The 16,430-nt window shown below is 46.6% G+C and overlaps 1 protein-coding gene across 1 annotated transcript; it reads left to right on the top strand.

Moving 5' to 3' along the window:
• Positions 1-5,790: 5,790 nt before the first annotated feature.
• pgm2 (phosphoglucomutase 2) lies at positions 5,791-15,852 on the top strand. The gene is made up of 13 exons (XM_072670417.1): positions 5,791-5,956; positions 6,813-6,980; positions 8,002-8,193; positions 9,696-9,779; positions 9,880-10,073; positions 10,567-10,756; positions 10,959-11,056; positions 11,254-11,440; positions 11,583-11,676; positions 12,119-12,248; positions 12,397-12,586; positions 12,922-13,055; positions 13,907-15,852. The coding sequence occupies exons 1-13, from the start codon at positions 5,882-5,884 to the stop codon at positions 14,010-14,012; spliced, it is 1,842 nt and encodes a 613-aa protein (XP_072526518.1). The 5' UTR covers positions 5,791-5,881; the 3' UTR covers positions 14,013-15,852.
• The last annotated feature ends 578 nt before the right edge of the window (positions 15,853-16,430 follow it).

The raw sequence follows: 16,430 nt of genomic DNA, 5'->3' as shown, positions 1-16,430 counted from the left end.
CTGAATACACTGAGGTAAAGACCCTGAAGATGTTCTGTTAATGCATTAATGACATGAAGTAGATTTGCTGTTCATCTGTTACATCAAGTAGACCTAATATCTTACTGCCATTAAACAAAACCTAATCCTAACCGTAACCCAAAACCATTACCTTAATCTCAATCCAGAGCCTAATCCTAACCCTCATCCTGGCCCTAACCCTAATCTCAATCCAGAGCCTAATCCTAACCCTCATCCTGGCCTTAACCTTAATCTCAATCCAGAGCCTAATCCTAACCCTCATCCTGGCCTTAACCTTAATCTCAATCCAGAGCCTAATCCTAACCCTCATCCTGGCCCTAACCCTAATCTCAATCCAGAGCCTAATCCTAACCCTCATCCTGGCCCTAACCCTAATCTCAATCCAGAGCCTAATCCTAACCCTCATCCTGACCTTAATCTTAATCTCAATCCAAAACCTAATCCTAATCCTAACCCTGGCGCTAACCTCAATCTCAAATCAAAATGTAACCCTAACCCTGGCCCTAATCCTAACCTTAACCTCAACCCAAAACCCAGCCCTTACCCTCATCCTGGCCCTAACCTTAATCTCAGCCCAAAACCCAACCCTCACCCTCATTCTGGCCATAACGTTAATCTCAGCCCAAAACCTAATCCTCACCCTCATCCTGACCATAACCTCAATCTCAGCCCAAAACCTAATCCTCACCCTCATCCTGGCCATGACCTTGAGCTCAACCCAAAACCTAATCCTAACCTTGGCCCTAATCCTAACCTCAGCCTCAACCCAAAACCTAATCCTAACACTGGCCCTAATCCTAACCTTAACTTCAACCCAAAACCTAATCCTAACCCCTCCTCCTGGGCCTAATTGTAATCCTAACCCTAACTCTGGCCCTAAACCTAGCCTTAACCTCAACCCAAAACCTAATCCTAACCCTCATTCTGGCCCTAATCCTAACCATAACCATCATCCTGGCCCTAATTCTAACCCTAACCATCATCCTGGTCCTAATCTTAACCTCAACCCTGAACCCAAAACCTAACCCTAACCCTAAAGTGAAGAACAGCTGAACTCATCCTGAAAAGTCTCCTGATGATCTACTGAAGGTTCAGATGCTGCTGCATCACTGAGATGGTGCTGATAAGTATACTGTATGTATGTATATTGGGCAGGTGTTCACATCAGAGGAAATGAACCAGAGCTGTGCTGTACTGTGAGATTTTGTAGACGGAGACTTGCGCGAGGTTTCAGCTACATCGTAGACCTACTCTGTTTATGAATGGCCCTTTTTACCGTAAACACATCACACCTGTTTGTTTGTTTGATGGACTCGTACATATTTAGTTTTAGCTCACAAAAACTAACCACGAGCACAAACCCCCAGGTGCTACAGTTTAGTCCTGCTGACATTGTGACATCATAATAACCTGCATTGTGACATCATATCCAACCCAAGGGAAGTTATTTATTTATTTATTTATTTATTTAACATAATGATTCCTGGTTTGGAATGAACTCTCTATAATTCTATAATTCCAGACTGTATCCATCTGTTTCTCTGCATCCTTTGTTAGTTAGCCTCCTTTCACCCTGTCCTTCAATGGTCAGGACCCACAGGACTGACCACCACAGAGCAGGTAGGTAGTATTTGGGTGGTGGGTCAGCATTATCAGCCCTGCAGTGTCACTGACTGACATGGTGGTGGTGGTGGTGTGTTAGTAGTGTGTGTTGTGCGGGGACAAGTGTTTACAAGGTGGCCCAGCCAAGTAGGAGGGTCTAATACAGTGGACAGTGAGTGGACCCAGTGTTTAAGCACTCCAGCAGCACTGCTGTGTCTGATCCACTCGTACCACCAGCGCAACACACACTACTGACACACCACCACCACCACCATGTCAGTGGTCTCACACTGCAGTGCTGAGAATGACCGGCCCACCACCCAAACACTACTTACCTGCTCTGTGGTCAGAGAGAAAGGAGGCTAAAGTAATAACGGATGGATACAGTCTGGAGCTGTAGATCTACTAAGTGCCACTATATGGAAAATGGAGCTGAGAGAACGAGGGGTCGAGTTCATTCCAAATCAGGGGTGGTCATAATGCTCTGATAGTCTCACAAAAACCATCATTTCACAATGAACGGACCAGTAGAAATGCTCCAAAAGGACTTGGAATCATTTTCCATTGACTTCCATTGAAAGTTCAGCTAAAGTTGCCGTTTTGGAGATATAAGGTTTTTTGCTCAGATCATCACTGCATTGTGACCTCACATCCACCTAAACAGGCACTTCCACTTCCCTGCATTTGCTGTGAGAGTTCAGAAGTTTAAAGGGGGAATCCATCACTCTTTATTTGTTGTTTGTTTATTTCTGCATCATTCGGCCAGTGAGCTGCAGAGTGGTTTAATGTGCAGTTGTTCCTCATAGAGAAACCTACTAACAGATTACTTTACAGTGATGGTGAATGGAACCAGACGTCGGTCGCCATGACTACAACACGAATATAGCCCTTTTATTTATCTAAAACTTTTTTTTTTATGTGTTTATTTGTCTAAAACCGTGTCTTACTCGAGTTTCATGTGTAATGTTGATGATGGTAAAATAGTGGTAAATAGACCAAACAAAGGTGTAACCCCCCCCTCCCATAGGTGATGTCATCAACATGTCACTGGTATAATTGGTTATAAAAGTTATCCCTTTCGTAACTTCAGGCTCCTGCAGATGGCGCTGCATGAGTATGATCGGGCTATAAATATCTGCAGGGTGTGCGATGCTACTCAGACGTTGAGAAGAGTGCTGTGCATTGGATGTGTGGTATAATAAAATAATAAATGTAATAATTATAAAAGGAGTGATTGTATTTGGTCGTGCCAAAGACTGAAATGTGAAGGAAGTAGCTGAATCTGCAGGTGTATGGAAGAGTACGGTCATACGGGTCTACCAGCAGTGGCAAAAATCCCTACAGTCTACAGGAAATTGAGCAGAAGTGAGCGAAGGCCTCTTGCGTGCCACTCTGCTCCGTATGTTGATGGTCTGCAGTTCCCTTCAGAGTCTTCTTTCAGAAATTGGTGGTGAAGGACCTGCACGGACTTCCAGTAGCAATTCTTGGTCAAAAGCCGATCCGCACCAAGAGCCCTTCGAGCTTCAAGTACGGCTCGGCTTGACCCGCCATCCCTCAAAATCCGCGGAAGACAAGCGTCCAGGCTTTTTTCTGTCCTGGCACCAAAGTGGTGGAACGAGCTGCCCCTGGGTGTCCGCTCGCTGTCTTCAAACGCAGACTGAAGACCCACCTCTTCAGAGAGTACTTGGAGGAATAGTTCTATGGTCGCCTTATTGTATTGTGTTTAGCAATGTCTAAGCTTAGAGGTATCTTTTGAATTATTAGCCTATTCTAACTAGCTATGGTTTTCTTGGGTAAATAGCAAAGCACTTTGTAAGTCGCTCTGGATAAGAGCGTCTGCTAAATGCCGTAAATGTAAATGTAAATGTAAATGTAATTCTTGCCTGGAATTGAAGCGATTTTCATTCACAGGCCATGAAACACACTGGCGGTTCCTGCCTGTCAGTTTCGTCTTTCGGCAACAATTCTGAGGAGAATTTCCTGTAGGCTGGGATTTCTGCAACTGCTGGTAGACCTGTATGACCGTACACTTCCACACACTTGCAGATTATAATTATTACATTTATTATTTTATTATACCACACATCCAATGCATTGCACTCTTCTCAACGTCTGAGTAGCATCGCACACCCTGCGGGTATTTATAGCCCGATCATCCTCACACAGCGCCATCTGCAGGAGCCTGAAATTACGAAAGAGATAACTTTTATAACCAATTATACCAGTGACATGTTGATGACATCACTCATCCAGTCATTAACACCTGCTTTGCGACCCGTCCAAAAATAAGACATTCACTACACTGCCCTCTACATGCATAACGGTGGGTAACAACCCTCTACATGCCAGACTGGGGTTTAGTTGCCTGGCTAGACGATAACACCACCCTACACCTATAATCCTTGGACAAGACCCCTAACACTACATTCACATCCCTGTGAACGTGATTAAACTGGCAAAAGTCAGAAGTTATCTTAACGACTGAATTAAAAATCATTTTTAAAAATCAAAAAGGAAGAGCTCCCTGTTCCAACACAGGGGTATATATGCTTCAGGACTGCTAATGGAGCATGACTGGGATTCCTGCAGTGTCCGAACTCCTGCCATGCCAGACGTCTAGCCAGTGAGATGTTGGTGGAAGCTGATGGTGGAAGCACGTCTCTTGTAACGGCGTGAAACAGAACAGGACTGAGCTTTTACCAAGGACGGACACCTTCGTACCACATTAGCGCAACATTAGCGGTGTGTGGACGTACCTGGAAGCTGCTGAGCACCGTCCCTATCAGGCATGCTGAGAACCATACACATACTGTACTTTACCAGATACGGTCGGGACTGGAGGAATGCATGCAGGAACCAAAGCATGACCTGACGGAGTGACTGGGCTACCTGAGCCAGTGGCTTCCTGAACGAGCGAATGGGTTAGTGGACGAATGTAGAGATGATGAATTGCAATCTCTTGCTTTGTAATGCAGTATTCACTCTATTAAAAGGAAACCTGAAAAGATTTTTTGTCGGTTTCTTAAGCTCTGGTACATCCCATAAGAGTATTAGCACTTAGCATAGCTGCTTAGACCGTTGCCGTAGTCTTGTGCTGCGTTCCATTGAAAAACAGCCAAAATATGTCCCACCTTTTGTGCCTCAGGTTAGCATTGTTTGCAATGTGGTATTTTGCCCACTGGCTGCAAAACAACCCCAAAGCAGGATCAGTTGGAACAGTTGGAAGGGAGTTCTTTACATGAAACTCTGCACCTCCAAACATACCGTTGCTTTTAACTAAATCAGTCCACAGGACTTCTTTCCTAAATGCATCAGGGCTTGTTTAGATGTTCCTTTGATGAAGGAAGGTTTTTGTTTTCTTGGAGGTGTCGCTGCAAAGTAGAATAGTGCACCACCACTCCAGAGCCAGCTAAATCCATAATTAGACAGCTGCTAAGAGGAGCCACTATTTTAAGTGCATGTCGGCGATAAGCTTCTCGGAGATGAAAGGAACCTTTGACCCGACTCATGCACCCGGGGTGTGTCCAGAAACCCTAAAAGCCTCAAGAAAAGACCCGGAAAAAAAAATCTAGCCACCTGTCCAAATACAGAATTTTTTTTATTGTAAAATAACATATGCATTGATTGTAGATGTTTAGAAACTATGTTACTCATATAACTATTATATTCATATAACCATATAACCTATTATATTATTACTATTATTATACATTATTTAATATCCGACCGTTGACGTTGACGTTGACGTCACACCTCGACCAGTTTGTGCGGCATCATCAATGTGTGAACAAGTCAAAACTTGTTTTTAAATAAAAGTCAAATTAAAATATAATACACTAACCATAATATTAAAATATTTCAAAGAATGATTTAACTGCAGTCCCAATTTTCTCTGAAAATGAATACAATAAATATACGCATCAAATAAAGCTTGGGATTTTACAGCAGTTTTTTTTAGTAGTGCTAAATTAATTCTAAATATTATCGGTTATAACTGCAGTATTTTTATTCATTTATTTATTGATTATTATTTAAAAAAAAAATGAAAGTAAATCATATCGCCGCGCGTGCTCGCAGTTCACCAGCCAATCGGGTTGCAGCGTGTGCTCACGTGACGTCTCTGGGAACGCCTACTCACATTAGACAGCTCGCGCACCAGCCAGCGTTAGTCCAGCTCCTCCGCCCGCCCGACTGAGAGACGGAGCCGGTCTGCGGTGCCTCCACACCCCCCCAGAAACCTCCAGACTCGACCGGCAGCATGGAAAACGGCGTGGAGACCACCGGAGATGTGGGCTTAGACAGTGCCATCAAGCAGTGGTTGGAGTTCGACCAGGTGAGCGAGGCTGGGGGACCGGGAGACCGTATCACGGAGCTAGCTGTAGCTAATGAACGTTAGCTAGCTGCGAAGCTAGCGGGGAGTTTGGTGCTGGGGGGGGGGGGGTCGCTCACTTTAGGGGGTCTAATCACGTTAAATGGGCCGTAGAAGAGTCACGGGGGGCTTTAACACACCCTTTAATATTGGAGTGAGGTGAGTCCTGCTGTGTACGTGCCTAATAAGCTCGGTGTGACCGGAGGTGGGCGGTAGACAGCTGCTCCAGCTGCCCTGTGACCCTTCCTCTGACTGCATCAGGTCCCGTTTAGCTGGTGGACTGACAGTAGGGTCCGTAGGGGTCAGTCAGTCACTCCTCAGCTCTCCACAGCTCCACTGGTCTGGTAGTAGTAGAGCTGCCCAGTTGTAGTAATTGGACAGGCGTGCTAGCCTGACCTCCTGACCTCCCTCCCTCCCTTCCTGCCTGGGCCACGTGAAAGTCATTCATTGGCTCTAACTGGAAATGGGAGGCAACTGATTAACCATACCTTATGCAGATTTGGGTCAATAAGGGATTATTAGAGCTGATTAGTAATGTAGACGCAAGAGTCAATACAGCTGCGAGTGTCTGCGTCCGTCCATCTCTAGGCCCCTCGTGACCGGTGACCGCACAGATGTGGTGATCTTCATGCGACCCAAGCAAAGTGGAGGCCGACTGTCCCTCACGTGGTGCGGGTGAACCATGCCGGCCAGCCAGTAGAGCTGACAGTGTCCTGATTGTCTTCAGGATTTTAGGAAGCGCTCCCACAAGATGTAGGGGTTTCATTCAGCTGTATTTGGTGACTCTTTCTCATGTCTGTTTTGTTTTCGTTTTTAACAGAATGCTAAAACTGCAGCCCGTGTGCGAGAGATGGTGAAGGATGGAGCTCTGGACGAGCTGAGGAAATGTTTCGGTGCTCGGATGGAGTTCGGAACAGCGGGACTGAGAGCCGCAATGGGACCCGGAGTGTCCCGAATGAACGACCTGACCATCATACAGACCACACAGGTGAGAGACAGTGTGTTGATAAGTCTACCCTGTGTTATTATATCTACCTCTTTATTATTCTAGCTCACTACATGCTGTACAGGCTTTAATTCACCTCATCAGCGACATGCGTTCCTAGAGAATCCTGCTGAAAAAGATCTAATATCTGAGCTTGGGTTTGAGTCAGATACGGTTAAAAACAACAACAACAACCCGGCACACAGAGCGCAGATTTCAACACTGGCTCTAATGGGGTTCTGCAGCCATGAGTAAGGAACGGCAGGGTGCTGTGACCTCACACAGAGCTGCAGCAGCTCGCAAAATATGGATCGTATGATCTGACCAGCTCTCAGGATCGGCTAAATCGTCGGCTGATCGGCAATCCACCAATCGATCCTTCCATCACGTGTCTAAAATATCACCAGATAAATCATTAAAAAATATTTTCATTTATTATTATTGTCGGGATTGTGTGTGTTCAGGGTTAGTTTATTCCAAAATAAAATCTTTTTGCTAAAACTCAGTTTGACTTACCACCCTGTCACACTACACAAGCTTGGTTGAGAAATAATGGACTGTTGCTTTAAACGACATCACAAACTCAATTGAGCAACCACGGACAAAAAGATGTCTGGGGAAACTACCACATGAGGAACTTCTGCCATTTTAGGATGAAGTTAACCACCCCGTCACGTTTTATTGTGAATATGGCTCCCATGTCTGAATAAAAATGATAATATTAGTAAGGATTTTATACCTGAGGTGTGGAAATGTTGTTGTTATTGTTTACAACCAATCAACCCACTCACTCTCCCAATCTCCCCCTAGCACTAGCAGTGATCCTGACACATGGAGGGTCCACCAGTATACTTTTAGGAGTATATCATTGATATCATCAGTGCTTCAAGAACACTGACCAACTGACCACCTGGGATGAACATCGTTCATGTTGTTGGTTTAAAGGATAAACTGTATGTGCTGTGTATTTTAAGCTCGTCCTGAAATGTTTGGCTGTGTATCTCTCGTTCTTTCCCTCTCCCAGGGCTTCTGTCGGTATCTAGAGCGGTGTTTTGCAGACCTGAAGGAGCGAGGCGTGGTGGTAGGGTTTGATGCCCGCGAGCACACAGCTAGCGGAGGCAGCAGTAAACGCTTTGCCTCGCTCGCCGCGGCCGTCTTCACCAGCCGAGGAGTTCCCGTGTACCTCTTCTCTGCTTTCACTCCGACACCGTATGTGGTACGTACGCAAAGGTCTCTCCCACCCCTTCTGTCTTACCGGCAGGTGCCAGCAGATATGAATACCGCGGGACTGGACGGGTCAGGTTTGGCCGTCCGAAGCCCTCGCAGACTCACAGGTCTAGATAGAGAGTCTAAGAATGAGCTGCTTTCAGGTTGTTAGTTCACCAATGATCAACTCCGCTGGTACCAGTTGCACCCGCAGTCTGAGCCTCGGCTGAATTGGACTTTGACTCAGTGGGAACTCGTGCTGCTGTTTGACTGGAGGATGCGATCATCCTGGATGTGTTTCTCTGTAAGTTGGTAGATGTGAGATTTTTAGACTTTTGCAGTCAGCCGCTTGCGTTGGTAATCAGTCTTCACATTACTCTTTGTATATATGGAGATCTGTGCAAGTGTGGTAGTGTTGCAAAGGCGCTGCCAACTGAACAGACCTTCCTATAAGGACTTGGGCCTACATCACTAACAGCGCTAAGCACATGCATACTGGCAAAAAGACCCATAAAATTCAGTCCAATCCAATCTGACCGCTCACATTCACGCCTCATGGCCACGAATCGGATTCCTATCTGATCTACGACCTTATATGAAAGTGACTCATCTGATTTGAACGGGGCCTCCAAGTGGTCCAGGCTCTGCCCCTATGATCTGAGTATCTCGGTATGGGTCGAATCCCAGCTCATGCTGCTTGCGAGAGCCCAATTGGCCTTGCTCTCTTAGGGGTGGGTTGATGTCGTCTGTTAGCTGTTGTATCAGAGTTTCGAGCACGCTGGCTGGCTAGCAAGTGGTGCTTCATCAGCGGCAGTTGGAAAACTGGAAAACTGGCGCTGATGTCTGAGGCAGAGACATGTGCTAGGCTTCTCCCTCCTAGTGTTTGGGCATTGCTGGTGACAGGGGGAGACACCTTAGCCCGGTAATGTAAATGTAGTCTATGTTCCTCTTGATTAGCTCTGTTTTTTTCGGCTTGCAACGCTCCCCCCCTTTTTAAAAACAAAATCATTAGTCATCATGCCTGGTTTCATGACCTTCCATCGGTTCTAGTAACGCTCTAGCGACAGTACTCCCTCTACCCGTTTACATAAGCATGTTTGTGCAGGATATTGGCCGGAGGTCATGCTGCCTTTGACTTTTCACAGATAGAGAAGCAAACACTGGGGAAAACGCTTGCTCATAGCTGGAGGGGGGGTTAGTGTGTTCATCGTGCTCTTCCATAAAAATCTGCTGCCCTTCTGACCCCATGCCCTCCAGAGACTGAATTGTAATCTGCCAGCCAATCACAATTGACCAGTCAGAGCGCTGGCACCACTTGATCATGTGCTCGCCACATGCACGCGGTAGGGTTTCTGGGTGGAGTACATAGAAATAATAACCAGATGAACGTGATCCACCAGAACAGCGCACACACACACACACACACACACACACACCGTGTTGATGTAGCTAACAGTGCTAACATGCTAGTCCTCCTGCTGTTCATTCTTCCTTCTCCTCTGTCTCTCTCAGCCCTTCACTGTGTCTCACCTGGGCCTTTGTGCTGGCATCATGGTGACCGCCTCCCACAACCCCAAACAGGACAATGGATACAAGGTACACCTGTAGCAGTACATTTATCCTTTTAGTAGCCCTATGACTTCATTCCCTTCCTCATCAGCGACCCTGTGACCTTCTTTGCATGCGTGTGTCTTAGGTGTACTGGGAGAACGGTGCGCAGATCATTCCCCCCCATGATAAGGGCATCGCAGCAGCCATAGAGGAGAGTCTGAAGCCCTGGCCTGAGTCCTGGGACACCAACACGGCCTCTAAGAGCCCCCTGCTGAAAGACCCGTACCAGGACGTGCACAGAGAATACCTACAGGCGATACAACAGCACTGCCTTCATAGGTGTGTACACACGTAAAAAGCTGCTGTCTGCTCTAGCGGCCTTTTAAGTGTCCAGTCGGCACGGTGTGTGGTTAGCCTTTAGTTTCTTAAGGTTCCAGAGCCTTCCTTACACTGGCGTCTACTTCGCTAGACCTAGGGTTAGCTTTTGGCTGCTCCAGACGCATCATCGTCCATAGTCATTCTTGTCTACATCGGTCCGTTAACCTTAGATTTTAGTGTCTCCCAAGGCTTCCTCGTCTGCTTCAGCCCGCAAGCCTTAGATTTTAGCTCCTCCAGAGGTGTCCTCGTCTGCTTCGGCCTGTTAGCCTTAGATTTTAGCTCCTCCAGAGGCGTCCTCACATTCACCTAATGTTAGCTCAGAGGCGTCCTTTTAGCAGTTAAACTCGCCAGTGTTCTCTACAGGGCTCAAGCGAGCCTTTCTTAAATGATGCTTTGCCGATTTCAATGATGTGAAATAGTTATGCTGTTTAACACGGTAACTGTGTTTCTTCAGGGAACTCAACAAGTGTTCAGAGGTGAAGATCGTGCACACCTCGGTTCACGGTGTGGGTCATGTGTTCGTCCAGGCCGCTTTTAAGGCTTTTGACCTTAAAGCTCCGTACGCTGTGGAGGAGCAGAAAGACCCTGACCCAGAGTTCCCCACTGTGGAGTACCCCAACCCTGAGGAGGGGGCAGGAGTGCTGGTAAACACACATTTATTTATTAATTAATTTATTAATGTATTCATTTATTTATTGTGCTAATTCTTATGAAGGTTGTGATTTGACTGATATTCAGCATTTTTGTTTTATACTGACTAGACCCAACGACACAGACTAGTCACCACTAACAGTTGCCTGGCGGCCTTGCATACTGTAAAATGACTGTGTGTGTGTCTGTGTGTAGAACCTGTCCTTTGCACTCGCAGACCGGGAGGGAGCCACTGTAGTTCTTGCTAATGACCCTGATGCAGATCGACTGGCCATAGCTGAGAAACAGCCAAGGTTAGTGACAGTGAGTGTGTAAGGAGGGGGGTCGTGTTATTGTCTGGGAATAGGACCTTTAGCCACCAATAACAGCCCTCCAGGACCGGAATCGCCCACCCCTGGTATAGGAGCAGTGGTTGTACAGGGCTTTCGCTGACTTGTTGTTATGGCTGTCGGATATCTTGTTGTGGCTAAATCTCTCTCTTTCTCTGCAGTGGTGAGTGGAGGGTGTTCTCTGGCAATGAACTGGGCGCTTTGCTGGGCTGGTGGGTGTTCCAGTGCTGGAAGCAGCAGCAGAAGGGGGACAGTAAAGCTGCAGTGAAGGACGTCTACATGTTGGCCAGCACCGTTTCCTCCAAAATCCTCCGTGCCATCGCACTCAAAGAGGGCTTCCACTTTGAGGTACACCCGGCCTTTCACCCCACACATTCACACACGCTTTAAACTGCCCTGTAGTTCGTGATTACTTGTTATGGCTCACATTTTAGTTATGGCTGAATATACAATTTAACATTTGTCAATTTCTCTCTGTGTCTCTGTGTAGGAAACTCTGACTGGGTTTAAATGGATGGGCAACAGGGCAAAGCAGCTCCTGGATCAGGGCAAGACTGTGCTGTTTGCCTTTGAGGAGGCCATTGGTAGGACTTTGCATTCCTCTCTAACCCCTCTACCATTTAACACCTACTTCATTATTAAGGCACTGGCAGACATGCAGCTGAACCACATTTAGGGGATTACAAGCCACTGGAAGTATGTAGCAGTATTCTCACAAACGCTTGGGGGTTTCCCAAAAGCTTCGTAACACCAAGTCCTTCATTAAGCAGTTGTTAAGCATGTGCGTTAATTAACGAGCATTGCCAGAGCTCGGAGTGGCTCAGCAGTCCATTGTTCTGCCACTATGGCTTAGGGAGGGATCGTGAGTCGAATCCCAAGCCTTGGCGTTTGATGCCAACGATGTCTGCAATCGGAGAGAGCACATTCGTATGCAAAAGTTAGAGCACCCCTGGTCAGATTTCCTGTGTTTTTATTTTCTAATTTTCTAATGCATGATTGTATGTTTCTTTACAATCTTTTACCCAGGCTACATGTGCAGCCCAGCCGTGTTGGATAAGGATGGGGTCAGCGCCGCAGCTATTGCGGGAGAGTTGATCTCGTACCTGGCAACCAAAAGCAGCTCCTTGTCTCAGCAACTCAAGGCTATCTATGATGAGTGAGTCACACATCTCCAGCATCGTTTATTGTAAATACCGCTGTTCCCCAGTACTCCCACCCACCTGACACTACCTGGATCACACGTTCCCATACGCAAATCCCTTACATAGACTGTGTGCTAAATGCTTGTGTATACCTATATGCAGGTATGGCTACCACATCACCAAGAACTCCTACTTTATCTGCCACGACCAGAACACCATCAAGCAGCTGTTTGACCGCTTGAGGAACTACGAGGGGGAGAACTCGTACCCTAAAGGGTGTCAGGGTTTCGCTATCTCTGCAGTCCGAGACCTCACCACGGGCTACGACAGCAACCAGCCGGATAACAAGGCCGTGAGTGCTGCCTGAACCTTTACTGTTACTGTTCTCTTTACCTGGGCTTTATCTGGATAAAGGGTGGGGGATGGCTAAGGATGGGGATGGCTAACAGTGGCATTGTTGGTGAGTGTGAGCTGAACACGGTTGGCCCACAGATCATGCTTTCTTAGCCGTGCCAGACGAGGCATGTTCCTGTTGGACCATCCTTAACCCCGGGCTTCCTAAATCTTGCTCAGGATACAGCAGTGTGTATTATCAGTATGAATATGATAATACTGTGGTGTTATGAAGTATTAATATCATGTCTAGCATATTAACCATTCGTCTTCTGTTTATGTTCTCCATCTCAGATCCTTCCTACCAGTAAGAGCAGTCAGATGATCACCTTTACCTTTGCCAATGGGGGTGTGGCCACAATGAGGACCAGCGGCACTGAACCCAAGATCAAATACTACACTGAGCTCTGTGCGGCTCCGGGAAACAGGTCTGTCTGTCTGTCTGTGTGTGTGAGCTCAGAGTACCTCCTAGTGTAATGCTGTTGCCATGTCCAATTAAGTCCAATTATCAGCATTTGTTTTCCTTTAATTATTAAATGATTCTGCAGTATGTATTTATTTATTAATTACTGGAGGATATACAGTATTTACACAGTAGTGCCTTATGGACAATAACCATACAGCAGCAGCCCTATCCCTATATGTCCAAATATTTATGGACACCCCTTCTAATGAATGCATTCAGCTACTTTAAGCTGCACCCATTGCTGACACAGCTTTTCTAGTCCCAATAGAGAAGTACTGCCAATAGAATAGGACTGTCTAGACCAGATCAGCTTATTGAACCTATCGGCTCAATGCTGCCAGGTGTGGACTAGTAGAGGGGTATAAAGCCCCCCAGCATTGAGCTGTGGAGCAGCGGAAGAGCTGTGTTCTCTGGAATGATGGATGGTGGAGCTCCATCCAGTACTTTTGGGATGAGTTGAGGGTGATGATGAGGTGGGGTGGTAATCATTATCATCATCATCATTATCGACAAAAGCAGGATAGACTAGGAAAGAATGAACGAGCAGGTGTCCAAATACTTCTGCCCATACAGTGTATGACGCATTCTTATACTAGAGCGCTGTGGACGCAGGCTACGCTTTATCCACCCACGCGTTTCTGTGCAGCTTACAGATGTTTGTGTGTGTGTGTGTGTGTGTGTGTGTGTGTGTGTGTGTGTGTGTGTGTGCCCGCCCTTCCTGTTCGCATGCTGTGCATCACTGCAAGCCTTTCCTCTTCAGAGCAGCCAGGGACTGTTTATCATGTGCGAATCTTCTCTCTGTGTCTCTCTCAGTGATTTGACTCAGTTGAATGCTGAGCTGGATAACTTGGTGGATGCCATCGTGGAGAATTTCTTCCAGCCCGAGAAGAACAACCTGACGCCGAAGCCGGATTCTTAAACAGATACAGGAACAAGGCTCTTATTTAGCAAGTACTGCGCTGAGCAAGAATGCTTCTATCTCTGATGTTCATTATTATTATTATTATTATTATTATTAATAATTTCCTGCGCTAATGGACTCGGGGAAAGACCTAGCGGACCTGCTGATGAGCTGAATCTGGTTTGCTGGTTTCTGAAAAAGCAAATGTAGAATTAGAAACCACTGATGTAATGAACCCCCCCGCCCCCTTGCATGGACCCTGGAAGTTGACCTTGGATCAGCACTACTTGCACTGAGATTAGCTGTTTCTAGTATGAGCCCCCCCCACCCCCAATCACAAGCAAAGCCCCCAACACTAGGAGGGTGAAGACTAGCACATGACCAACATCACACTAGGAGTGATGTGGGGAGGAGGTGCCATCACCCCACCCCTGAGAGAGCGAGGCCAGTTGTGCTCACCCTGACTCCGACTGCTGAATCCCACCCATCATCCCACCTTTCAGACCTACCCTGCTTCTAAACAGTGCGTTCCTCTGCTACGCCCCTTTTTTTTACGGCTCCCCACTACTGCACTGCTTTCTCTGGCCTGAAGCAAGTGGCGCCCTCTGGCGGCGGGAAGTGCTGGAAGTGCAGTACACTTACATCCTTCTACGTCCAAGCTGTAAGGTGGGCGGGGTCAGGAAGTGTAGAAGCTGCTCGTTTGCTTGACTGAGCTTCATGCAGAGCGATCCGTCCAGCTTCTAAGGGTCAAAATAAAGTCCGAGTTTAATCCGGGGTCATCTCGTTCAGCTTCGCTCGGCACCAACATGCCGAAAACTTGCCAATACAGTAGATCAGAGGTGTTTCCCGCATTCAAGCGAAGCTAATTTGCTAATTGAAGTTATCCTCTCCGTCTGCAGTTTTCTGCTCTGGCAGTTTGAGACGTCTCGATCCGATCTAAGTACGTTGTAACGGATCAGGCGTAGGATCGCAGTCCCGCTCCAGGTCCAGTTCTTTGCTTTAACCACCGCCATGTTTAGCAGATCGGTCCAGAATGTCTGATTATAGAAACTGTTATTGAACGGATTAATCATCGGATCGGATTGGGGGTCTCAGACACTTGAATCGGGACGTCTCTACCTGTGCTAATCGACAGCAATTATTATATTAACCTGAGTAAGGCTTTCCTAAGCATTCCTAAGATCTTCCTGTAACAGCTGAAAGTATTGTATAAAAATTTGTATTAGTGGAAATAATAATGGACCAGCATTTTAAATCAGACCAATGTTTTATTTCTTTTTTTTTTTTTTTTTTAACAGTGATAATTACATCTAGAAGAGTTAGAAGCTTCTCACTGTGAGCCATACTGTCATTTATCTTAAAATATATATATATATAATAATAATAATATCACCTAACTTGTAAAATATGACTTTACACCTAACATAATGTTTGTAGAGCTCTTGGCTGTACTTTTCTTTCCATTTGTTTTTCCATACCTGCTAACTGTTTGGTGATTGGACGTGGATGTATGAGGTGTTTTTTGTTGGGCTTTTTTTTTTCCCTTGTTAAAATAATAACAGCTGTTAATTTGTTGTTTCCTCTGTAGTGTTTTTCTGTTTTTGTTTTTTATAATAATTCAGATCTCTCTGCGTCTGACAGTATCTGATAACTTGCCTCAGAACCAAAGCGGACTGCTTCACCACTGTGCTGTAACTGTATGTACGCCATGGACTCTTGGTGGTTTCATGGCCGTTCTTCTTCTTTGTTGAACGTATCGTTTGAGCGCACTGGCCTCCAGAACAGCGGCCGAGGGTCTCCTGCAGGTCAGGTCAGTGTCAGGCCTACTGCTGCCTTAATAAACAGCCAGATGCAGTAACCTGAGCGCCGTGGCTTCTTTATGGGTGCATGTCGCCGGCCTCCAGTTTTAACTGGGGTCCCTGTGATGATAGGGTGGGTCAACTAAAGACTGGTGGAGTGGGATTCAATCCCACATCCGGTTCAGAAGTGTTCAGAGCGCCATCTGCTGTCCTCCAGGCGTCGTTATCGGACATTATTCCCAGCCGTCCAGCCAGCAGCAGTGCGGACGTTCTCAGAAGGTAAATAAAGGAGTTGAGAAAACAGACCATAATATCTGACCCTTTATAAAACAATCACTGAAATGCTCTGGTTTACCAGCGGGAGAACCGGAGAACCGCTCGCTCGCCTTTCTCTGTTTATAAACCAGCACTGAAGAACCGGTTCAGAACCGAGTGGAGGCTAACGCTAATGCTAACACACACAGCACACTCACCCACTATTACACACAGCCAGTCGCAGGCCCTGAGAAGCGTCTTCACCAGACAGGGGTGTCCTGTGGGGGTGCAGGGTGGGTACTCCCTCATGTGCACTGTTAGTCCGAAACAATCCAAACACGTTGACTGATGCGGAGGTCTGGACTCTGAAGTCGGGGGTGAG

This window comes from Salminus brasiliensis, chromosome 24 (assembly GCF_030463535.1).
Source record: "Salminus brasiliensis chromosome 24, fSalBra1.hap2, whole genome shotgun sequence".
Classification (NCBI taxonomy): domain Eukaryota; kingdom Metazoa; phylum Chordata; class Actinopteri; order Characiformes; family Bryconidae; genus Salminus; species Salminus brasiliensis.
The sequence above is the reverse complement of the archived record's forward strand: the minus strand, read 5'-3'. Positions and strand labels throughout refer to the sequence as shown.